Source organism: Plasmodium relictum, assembly GCF_900005765.1.
Source record: "Plasmodium relictum strain SGS1 genome assembly, chromosome: 11".
NCBI classification, from domain to species: Eukaryota; Apicomplexa; class Aconoidasida; order Haemosporida; family Plasmodiidae; genus Plasmodium; species Plasmodium relictum.
In genome coordinates this window covers 1,694,739-1,706,640 of record NC_041689.1, presented here as the reverse complement: position 1 = coordinate 1,706,640, position 11,902 = coordinate 1,694,739, and the positions used below count along the sequence as shown (strand labels likewise).

Here is an 11,902-nt window from a genome sequence, read left to right as displayed (position 1 = left end):
AATCAAATAAAGCTTTTAAAAAATAATTTAATAAAATTCAAAATATTTTTTTTTTCTTTATTTTAAAAAAAATAAAAAAAAAAAATTAAAAAAATGAAGTATAAACCTTATTATATTAACTTCCATATGATATCTTCAATTAGATGCAATATTAGAAACCTATAAATTTCAAAATACACTTTTAATTTTTAAATTAACAGGATATAAAATTGACTCATTAATTCCTATTAAAATTATATGAATAAATAATTAAAAAATTTATATTTATTATTATCAAATTACAAATTCCTATATTTGGCAAATTATTTATTTTATTTATATTTTAATTTATTCAGTAAAATGATAATAAATGTTTGTAGCATAATAAATCACTAATATGTTTTTGTGTTATAAGTTATTAACATAACTTCATTTTTATATTTTAAATTACTAACGCTTACGTTTTCTAAAAAAAAATAAAGTAAAATATATATAAACATTATTTTTTAAAAAAACAAAAAAAAATTAACGTAAAAATTATTTGTATACATAAAATCTTTATAAAAATATGTAATTATATTTTATAAGTAGATGCAATTTTTAGAAATGTTATTGCCTAAAATAATTTTATCAAATGAAGGAAGAACTTTATATAATACTAAAAATCACCCAATAAGGACAGTAAAAAATATGATTGAACATTTTTTTAAATTTGAAAATTTCGACAATTTAGATTATAAAATAACAATAAAACAAAATTTTGATAAATTGCTTGTGCCCTTATCACACCCAGCTAGAAATATTAAAGATACATTTTATTTGAATGAAAATTATATAAAAAATTTTCCCTTCTTTTTTGAAAATTATTATATAAGATTAGATATTTTAAACAAATACTATAAATATTATTTATCTAATAAATTACTAGATCATGATAAAGTAAAATTGCTTAGAACACATATGACTACTCATCTACCATATTTATTAAAAGAAAATTATAAGAATGTTATTTACACAGGTACAGTATATAGAAAAGATGAAATAGATAAATACCACTTTCCCATTTTTCATCAAACAGATGGATTTTTAATACGCTCTGAAAGTTTTGAAGTAGAAACAGATTTGAAAAAAAAACTTGAAAATTTAATTAATTATTTATTTAAATATAAAAAAATAGAAATGAAATGGGAAAATAATACATCCTTTCCATTTACTGATCCTTCTTATGAATTATATATAAAAAGAGAAAAAGATAATAAATGGATAGAAATTTTAGGATGTGGAAAAATAAAAAAAGAAGTAATTTATATGAGTTTATATGAAAAAGATATAAATAAAATAATAGAAAATGAAATTTCTTTATTTGATAAAAATTTGTTCACTAATATTAATAATTATTCTAGTAATATATTCCAAATACCAAATAAAGAATCCTTTGCTTCTATTATTAATAAATTATGTGATAAACAACTAAATAATCAAATTACACTAAAAATAAATGAATTTCTAAAAAATTTAAATTTTCAAGGATGGGCCTTCGGCATAGGTTTAGAAAGATTATGTATGTTATTATATGATATTCAGGACATTCGTTTATTTTGGAGTAATGACAAAAGGTTTATAAATCAATTTAAAGAAAATGAAATTACAAAATTTTATCCTTTTAGTAATTTTCCTCCAATCGAAAAAGATATTTCTTTTTACATTAATGATAATTTTAAAGAAAGTATATTTTTTCAGTTATGTAGAGATATTGCTAATGAAAATATTGAAGAAGTAAAAAAAGTAGACCATTATTATAATCCCAAAACAAACCAAACAAGTGTATGCTATAGGATAACGTATCGTTCACATAACCAAAATCTAACGCATAAATTTGTCAACAAAATACAAAATCAAATTATACAAAGCCTTATTAAAGAATGTTCTGTTTATGTAAGATAAAGGTTTTGACGTTATTATAAGAATACAATATAAAAAAAAAAAAAAAAAGAAAAAAAAATATATATATAGATAAATTAAGAACGTAAAAAATTAAAAGAAAATAATCCTAATTTCTTAAATATAAACCCTGAAAAAAAAAAAAAGGTTCTAATAAAAGAAATTGAAAATCTTTCATTTAAAAAAAAAAAAAAAGGAAAAACAAATTTGTTTTTCCTTTTTTTTTTTTTTTATAATAAACGTAAAATGTGTCATTTTTAAATTAGCATATTTATATTTTAATTAATATTATATATTTCCACGTTTTTATATCTACCTCTCCTTTTTATTGCTATTTTTGTTTTTTTATCTAATTTAAATATATCTTATTAAATCTATCTTTTATTAACATCTTTTTTTGGAATCCTTTTTATTTTAGTTTCTCTTTCTCTCGCAGTCTGATATAAAATTTTTTTTTTTTTTTGTAATTAAGATATCATTTAACTTTTTATATAATACGGTTTTGTTTTATTTTTAAATTATAAACATATAAAAAAAATTAATTAAATTATTAAAAAAAATACGATATATGTATATTATTATTATTTTTTTTTTTTTTATAACCATCCAGGGAACCAAGCAACCTAAGAATACCCAATTTGACATAATTCCACCAATTAAAGGATAAACTTTGCAATATATAAGAAATGAAATATTATCTATTGAAAGTTTCATTATGTTTTCAAATCTTTTAGAATGTAACAAATAGGTTTTTACTTCAGTCACGTCTATTAAGGAAAATATATATTAAAAATAAATCTTAAATTATTTTTTTATATGAAAATATATTAATTTAATTTTTTCATTCTTTTTTATAAATTTATAATAATTTTAACCAGTTGTAGAAAAATGAATTGGGAAACCAACAAATGTATGATTAGGTGGAACAGGAAATTTGTAATATTGCCAATTAAAATATTGTTCTTCCTTCAAAAAAAAAAAAAAAAAATAGTTATTTACAATAAAATAAATATTCAAAAAATTTTTTTGTTTAAATAAGAATATACTCTCAACATATAGCTTGAAATTTTTTTTTCTTTATTTATTAAAAATTAAATAATTAAAGTATTTACCAATGAATAATACCAATTCCATTGAGAAATTTGATTAACAACATACTTAGATGTTAAATCTAATCTTGACCAAGTTTTTGGTGGAGATTTAAAGGATTCTTTTTTTGTTGATGCTTTATCATAATTTACATTTTGTGAGGATTCATTTTTCAAATTTTTTTCTAGCAAATTCTCATTGGGATTTCCTTGAAAATTATTTACATATGTTTCATTATTTTTATTATTAATCATATCATTTTCTATAATAGGATATTCTGAATACCTTTGTGTTATTTTAGCATTTATATTATCAATGTGTTCTTTATCCTAATTATAAAAAAAATAAAAATAAAATAATGTAATATATTTTAATGAAAAACTTATAATTTAATATTTTACTAATATATATATTCTTACTTGGTATTCCTCCATTCCATTACCATTCATATCATGAATGTCTTGATCCCTATGCATTTGATGATGGCTTTGAAAAATAAACTTTTTATCTTCATTCAAACTATATATTTCTTTGTCATTTGAAGAAGTAAAATTCATTTTCTTCTTAATAGTATTATTTTTTAAAAAACGTAATTTGTTTGTAAAATATATACTTTTTTCCTTAATTTTGTTAGAATTACTCTCAAACAAAAAAAATTTAATCTTATATCTATTTTTTTTCACTCTTGTTATATCATCTCTTCTCAAATGCCTATTTATATGATAAGGAATTTTTTTCATAATCCCTATATTATGTCTTTTCTTATATATATTTACTAACTTATTTAAATTTTCATCAAACTTATGATGCCTTTTTATTTTCTTTTTATTATCACTATTGTTTTTATCATTATTTTTACTAATAGAACTTTTATTAGTACTAATAATATTACTCCTTAACAAATTTTGTGATTTATTTATATTTTTTTCAATTAAAATATCTTTTTTTACTTCTATTTCATTAATATTTTTCTTTTCTTTTTTTGAGAAAGAATAATAAATATTATGCTCACCCTTCTCTGGATTTTCTAAAAATGGTTGATTATTGTTATTATAATCACTCTTTTTTTTTGAATAAAATTGTCTTGATGGAATAATAAAATAACCGTTAAAAATATTTTTATTAACATGTTTTGAGTCTTCGGAAGAAACATATATGTTTTTTAATTCTTCACAGTTCGTATTTTTATTTAGTTTTTTCATATAATTTTTATTACTTAATTTATTCATTAAAAATTCCTGTGTATCTACAAAATTACAAAACGTTTGTTTATTTAATTTTTCTTGATAGTAGTTTTTATTTCTCAATTTAATATCCATTAATTCTTCTTTTATAATTTTTTCCTTCTTTTTTAAACTTTTTTCTAGTCTCAACAAATTATCATAGTGTTTATCGTATTTTTTTATGAATTTATTAGGTTTATCATCATTTCTATAATATGAATTCTCTTCATTATTATTTTCCTCTTCATCATAGTAATATTTTTCTTTTATCTCTTTATATATTTCTTCTTCATTTTCCTCACTTTCTTCTACTTCTTCACACAATCCTTTTTCTCTTTTATTTTTTTTTTTATCATTTTCATTGGTATCTTCTTTTTTATTTCGATTATTATTCATATTTTCATTATTGTATATATCATTTGGGAATTCATTCGTTTTTGAATTATGCAATGAATCATATTCTTTAATTTGATCTTTATTTATATCTTCATATTTTTCTTGATAATGAACTGGAATATTTTGAAAACGTTTTATATTTTTTTTTTTAACTTTATCATCATAATTATCTAATATATAATCACTTTTTTTATTAAAAACATAATTTCCTATATATTGTTCTTTTCCCTTATTGTAAATTTCATCATTCATTCCATATACATAATTTTTAGGAATATTAGTTAAATGTTTTTTTTTTTCTGTATTCATCATTACAACATTTTCAGTTGGATAATAAGAATTATAAAAATTTAAATCATCTTTATTCACATATTGAGCTTCTATATTTGGATAAAAATCATTCTTATATTGAGACCATGTTTTTTTAACATTTTCATTTTCATTTTTTTTTTCTTTTTTTTTTTTTTTTTCATTTTCATTCTCATCTTTATTATCTTTATTCTTTTCTTTATATTCAAAATTTTCAGGTTTTGTGTTATAATTATTATCTAAGTTTAACTTATATTCGCACAAATCTATATACATTTCTAAAAAATATCTTATTTCTGATGAATGTTCAAAATTTGTTTCTAAACCTTCTTTGTTTCTTATGAAAAGAATCATTTCTCTAATTTCTTCTTCTAAATCATTTGCATATTTTACTCTGAAAAGTAAAGAAAATTCAAATAAAATAATTATATAAAAAATTAGATACTTTTATAGAATTATTTTTTAAGAAATTAAAAATGTATATATATATATATGTATCATCAAAAATATGAAATAGATAATTCATATTTATATTTATTTTAATTTCTTTTAAATTTACGAAAGTTTATCACTCAAAGGAGTAGAAATAGTAATTTCATTTTTAATTGGAATTGGTGAATGGTTAAGTAAAGGACGCCAATGATTATTATTTTCAAAATCATATAAAATACAAGCAGGATGATGATTTTGCATATTTCCGTATAATTGTTCATCATTAAAAACAATCTCAATAGAAGTATAAGGTACATAAGCTAATGTATTTTCATAGTCAACTAAAAACATTTTTGGTGATATGGGTATGTATTTCGAGAAATTTTCTAATAAATATTTTAAAGCTTTATTGCAATTATATGATTCAGTTTTTTCATACTTTATTTCAAGCATATTATTAAAAAAATCTTCATCATTACATAAAATTTCTTCAATGTCTACCTTTTCATCTTTGGTATTGTTTTCTCCACATATATCCATTGTATATAATTCATTTTCTTCTTTTAAGTCATATTCTTCTTTAATTTCTTTTTCTTTTCTCTTTAACTCTTCTAAACCATATCTAACAAAATTCATTAAATATTCTCCATTGTAATATTTTTCTTCATTATTTTCTTTTACTTTATTAAGCATTTCATTTTGTTTAATAATATCTGAATTTTTTAAAAAATCATTATTATTCCATCTATTTTTTAAATGTATAATTGATTTATTCGTAACTTCCCAAAAACAAATCCATCCATTTTCGTGTCTAGTCATAACCCAATAATGATTCTTTTTTCCATTATTTATTGTCCCTTAAAAAATAAAATACTCATATATATATATATATATATATATATATATATATATATATATATGTATATTTGTACCTTTACAAACATATGCATCATACTCTAAACCTTTTAAACAACAACATAGTAAGAGAACATGATCTTGTATTGTCCCCTTTTTATATGATAAAAAAAAATAAGGTGGAGTAAAAATTGCTGATTCATCTTCACTTTCAATATATTCAATATTATTTAACCAGTGAAACAAAGGACCTAAAAAAAAAAAAAAAAGGTTATTTAATTAATTAAATATTCTCATAAAATAAAAAACCTTTGACGTATTTTGTAATGTTAAAAAAAATATACCTGGAGTTGATACTTGTGCAGGTAAGTTAATTGAAGTAACAAAACTACACAATGGATATATATTATTATCAAAATCATTTTTGCTTACACAAGGAAAACTATAGGTATAAAAAATGTAATATTATATATATTTCATTTTTTTTTTTTTCTTACAAAAATTATGTATGTATATATATGCTTTATTTTTTTTTTTTTTCTTTAATTTTTATACTTTCTATTTTTAATTGATTTTGGAAACCATTGAAGATAAATATCATTAAATTTTGTGAAATCTTTTTCCCACCTTCAGAAAGAAAATAATTTTTTTTTTTTTTTTTTTTTTTTTTTTAATTAATATTTATATATTCAATACCTTTTTGATAAAGCTTTATATATTAATGAAGAATTAGTTGCTTTATGTTCATTAAAAAAAACTAGATTATTCGGAAGAGGAGGTATCACATAAGCTTCTATTGTAATAGTTGATTTTTTCTTTGTTTGAATATTTTCTTTATTTAGTGATTTTAAATGAATTTTAGAATACATTAATTCTGAAAAAAAAAAATATATATGTAATTGTCTAATGTATTCCACTGCAAAAATAAATGCATAAGAATAGTAACAGGATATTCTATTATTATTTGATTAAATTTAAATTATATAAATTTTATGAAATATCTTATTAATTACAATAGACATTTTTACCTAATGTATTCTTATAAACTACTGTTTTGTAATTTTTCATGTAATAATCATCATAGTTATCATTTGCGTTATTAGTAGTTCTATTAGGAATTTCATAATTTTCTTTGTAATCATTATACGTAGAACTACTCTTAGTATTGGCCTATAATATTTTTAATATATGATAATATCAATGATACAACAAAAAAAAAAAAAAATAAAATAAAAATAAAAATAAAATACATTTGTTGATATATAAAATAACCTGAGCTAAAGATCTATAATCAATAGTACCATAATTAAATATATCAGCAAAATGAAGTTCAAAAATACCCAAAATGGTTGAATAAATTTCATTATTATTATGAACCTCAAAACAAATTTCTCCTTTGGAAATTAAATCTATTGGTAATACATTTCTTATTAAATTTTCATTAGTTAATTCTTTAGAATCAACTAATCTTATCGGATAATATAAATTTTGATAAAAAAAAGGAGAAGTAGTTTTTGCTACTGTGACAGTTTTATTAACCATTCCATCCCACTTTACCCAAACATTTATATTAACATTGTTTAAATCAATACTACTTATAGCCAAATTTTCACATTTAATTATTCTATGAAAAAAAGTGTAATAAAAAAAAAAAAAAAAGTAATTATTAAAAAAAAAAAAAAATAAAATAGGAATTAAAAAAATACAAACCTTATTACTAAATAATGATCATTTAAAATTAATTGATTTACTAATGTAGCATCACTAAATGGTTGAGATGGTCTTTGAATATTTTTTTCAATTTCGTTTATACCATAACTTTTAGCAAAACACTTAATATTACCTACAATTTCTCCTTGTTTAAATCTTGTTTTGTCTAATGTTAATTTTTTTACAATTCCTCTAATAAAAAGAAAAACCATGTTTATATAGATAATATATATATATATATATATAAATTTAATAGTACTTAAAGAAAGGATATTCTGTTACAGATTTTAACGATATTATACAAGATCCTAGTAAAATCGGAGGTTTATACCTATATCTAGAATTATAACATAAAACCTTAAAACAAAAAAAAAAAAGAGTTTATATAAGAAAAATAAAAAGTAGTCATTCATATTAATTATTATTAAAATATATATATTACTGTAAGAATAAAAAAGGAATTAGCTAATTGCTGATGTGTTCCAATAAAGCAGAAATATCCTGGATAAAGCCAAAAATTATTTGACGACTTATAGGAACTATGAATTATCCAATCTCTTTCATTTAAAGGAAATTTAAACCTCAAAAATTTCGGAAGCTTCTTCAGATAATTTGGCATTTCACCACTTGATATAAACCACCAACTATCTAAGGCCATGTGAAATTCAAATATTTCTGATAATTGCATATACACCTTAAAAAAAATTATCATACATATATTGTCAAATATGAAATATTTAAAATATAAATTAAAATATATATATTATTTATATATATAATAAAGAAAATAAAAAAAAAAAAAAAGAAATAAATTGAAGTAAATTACTCCTAAGCATTGTGCTTCAAAAGTAATATTTTGTTTTTCAATTTTCTTTTTTAAAATTATATTATTATCCGGTTCCATTTCAATTATCTCTTTTAATGTCTTTTTAGAACTTGCATATAAGTCATTAAATATAAATCCATTTATACTCCACATCTCAATAGTTATTTCAAAATTTTGTAAATCATTATATGATATAACAAGTTCCTTTTGAGACCATATAGGCACTAAAAAAAAAAAAAATATATATTAATTTGTATATTCATATAATTTTAATTTATACTTCTTTTTTTTAAAATTATTATTTATTTATTATTTTTATTTTTATTTTTATTTTTTTTTACATGGAATTCTTAGATATTTAATTTCTCCTGGCTCAATAGTATACCCGGGAGTATATAAAATTTCATTTTTTAAGGTATCGTAAAGTTTTAATTTTCTTTTAAAAAAAAAAATAATAAAATATAATTATCAATAAAAAGGAAATAATATGTAATAAAGTGAAATCTTACTTATTATTTCCAAATGATACTAAATAAAAAAATTTTTGTTTCTGGCTTTCTAGATTATGGATATATTTTATAAAAAATTCAAAGCTCCATAACCTAGGTTTTAACATTGGGTTATAAAATTCTGTTATATTTTGTTCTCTCTATTTTAAATATAAAAGGTAAATAAAAAAAAAAAAAATAATAAATAAATAAATAAATAAAATAATACTATTAGAATTATGGTAATATAAAATACAAAGTGATAAAACATATAAATTCTATTTTTATATTCTTTTCAAATTCTAACTTTTAATTCTTCATATAAATCTAGAAAGGGCTCCTCTATATCTTCTTCATCAGTAGTGCTTAAACTTTCTTCGCTTATTTCTGACTCTTCTTCTCTTACTTTCACTGTAGATTTCTTATGTGGAAGATATCTCTACAAAATTTATAAATTAAAAATATATATATATATATATGTTGACATATAAAACTTAAAAAAAAAATAATAAAATTTTATAAAAATTATCAATGATATATTAACCAAATTTTTTTTTATATCTCTTCCGTATTCATCTTCATCAAATAAAGGTACTTCTAAGAAATGATCTTTTTCTTTTTTTTCATTTTCTTCATCATCATATTCTTCATCATCTTCACTTTCATTTACTTCAGATGGATATTCTTTATTATAATCATTTTTATATACCCATATTTCATCATTTAATTCGCTTATACGAACTTTTTTTTTTTCTTTTTTTTTATCTAATTTGTCATTTGCTTCATTCTCATAAAATACTTCTTTTATTTTTTGTATCAAATACATTTTCTAGAAAATATTTGAATTTTTATTTTTATTAATTTATTTGAAGTATTTAAAAATAAGGAGAATAAATAAAAATTCCAGTATTTTTTTTTTTTTTTCTTATCTTTCAATAAAGTTTTATATATTTTAAGTAACATTTCTTTTTTTCTATGTATTTTAAAAGTGCACTTTAAGGCATTTTAAAAAGATAAAAAAAAAGAATTAGACAATAAAAAATATAATTTTTTTTTTTTTGTATTTTAAAGTATTTTTTTTTTAATTGTTAATTCTTTCATTAAGTTATATATATCTGTTTTGTCTACAATCATTTTCTCTTCTTTTTTTTGAAATGTTTTATAGAAAAAGAAGTATCAGAAATAAACAAAAAAGTTACAAGGTTGCATGCCATATTTGTGTTACATATATAAAACTTCAAAATAATACTAATTTTGCAGAAGTATTCTATTTTTTTTATATTTAAATTTATTAATAAAATTTATATAGTATTCTTAAAAATACTATGTTTTGAAATCATATTCAATTAAAATGTAAAATAAAATTAAATGTAAGAATATAAAAAATAATTAAATAATTAATAAACATTAAATAAATAAGAAAAAATCAATAAAAAATTAAAGTACCATTTAATAAAAAAAGTATAAGTAATTTCCTAACTAAATGAATTATATATATATATTTATAATTTACAAAATAAAAGGTGAAATATCAGATTTTCTCTGATAATTTATTCTTGTATAACTATTTTTATTATTAATATCAAATGACATTTTTTCTTTATTAAAAATGTTATTTTTCATATGTTCAATTAAATCAGTTGAAGAAAAAAATGTTATTAATAATTTTTTTTTATCTTCTTTAGTAAAATAACTTAATTCAGATTCATTTAATAATAACGAGAAATTTTTTTCTATATATCTCTCTTTATCATTAATCATCTTTTGTTTCTCTATATCTTTTTTAATTTGTTTAGAACAATCAATGAACAATTTTTCATATTTAGATTTTTCAATATAATGTTTTGTAAGTCTTTCTTGTAAACTAGAATTTATATTTATTTGTTTTTTTAATTTTTTTTCTAAGTCATTTATTTTTAAATTCATTTTATTATAAAGATTGTCCTTTTTTTCTTTATCTTTTAATTTATTTTCAACTTTTTTTTCATCTTCTTTTTCTATTTTTTCTACATCTTTTTTTTCATTGGATATATCTTTTTTATTATCTTTACTTTTATATTCTATTGTTTTTTTTTCTTCTTCCTTTTTTATATACTGTTTTTCAATAACTTTTTCAAATGTTTTTGATAATTTTTTTTCTAAAAACAACATATGATTTTTCATGAGTTCACTATTTCTTTTCCATTTTTCAGCTTCCTTTTTTAAGTATTGGGAAATTTTATCTAATCTTAAGCATTCATTTATATACCATTTTAATTCTTTCTGCAATTTTTTCATCTTCTCATCTTTTAATTCTTTTATTCTTTCTTCTTTTAAAATTTTTTTTAAAATTCTGATTTCTTTTTGAACATCATACATATATGTATTAAATGCTAGTATGTATTTTTCTTCATTGTCTTTTAATATACTATTAATGTGAATATTCATATTCTCAATTGTATTATTTAAAGATTCAAAACATTTTTGAACATTATCATTATTTTCCTTTAATTTATCCAAATTATCATTTAACAAAGTTTCATTTATCATATTTCTACATGATAATGTTTCATTTTCTACATTTGCAATATTTTTCTTTTCTTCTTCTTCAATTATCATTTTACACATTAAGAAATATAGACAAGGTAATCAAACAAAATCTCTAAATAAGTTTA

The 11,902-nt window shown here is 18.9% G+C and overlaps 3 protein-coding genes across 3 annotated transcripts; 1 reads left to right on the top strand and 2 right to left on the bottom strand.

Annotated features, from left to right (window-relative positions):
• Nucleotides 1-585: 585 nt before the first annotated feature.
• Nucleotides 586-1,923, top strand: PRELSG_1144600 (phenylalanine--tRNA ligase, putative; the record flags this gene model as incomplete). The annotated part of the gene is made up of 1 exon (XM_028677739.1): nt 586-1,923. One exon carries the CDS (start codon nt 586-588, stop codon nt 1,921-1,923), a length of 1,338 nt encoding a protein of 445 aa, XP_028534098.1.
• Nucleotides 1,924-2,294: 371 nt separating this feature from the next.
• PRELSG_1144500 (conserved Plasmodium protein, unknown function) lies at nt 2,295-10,074 on the bottom strand (the record flags this gene model as incomplete). The annotated part of the gene is made up of 20 exons (XM_028677738.1): nt 2,295-2,357; nt 2,524-2,687; nt 2,796-2,886; nt 3,033-3,338; nt 3,411-5,331; nt 5,497-6,226; nt 6,302-6,475; nt 6,569-6,666; nt 6,780-6,851; nt 6,921-7,098; nt 7,253-7,394; nt 7,497-7,848; nt 7,935-8,126; nt 8,194-8,291; nt 8,377-8,628; nt 8,761-8,984; nt 9,102-9,196; nt 9,270-9,409; nt 9,556-9,687; nt 9,793-10,074. The coding sequence occupies 20 exons, from the start codon at nt 10,072-10,074 to the stop codon at nt 2,295-2,297; spliced, it is 5,706 nt and encodes a 1,901-aa protein (XP_028534097.1).
• Nucleotides 10,075-10,757: 683 nt separating this feature from the next.
• Nucleotides 10,758-11,846, bottom strand: PRELSG_1144400 (conserved Plasmodium protein, unknown function; the record flags this gene model as incomplete). Its single annotated transcript, XM_028677737.1, has 1 exon — nt 10,758-11,846. One exon carries the CDS (start codon nt 11,844-11,846, stop codon nt 10,758-10,760), a length of 1,089 nt encoding a protein of 362 aa, XP_028534096.1.
• Nucleotides 11,847-11,902: the final 56 nt, after the last annotated feature.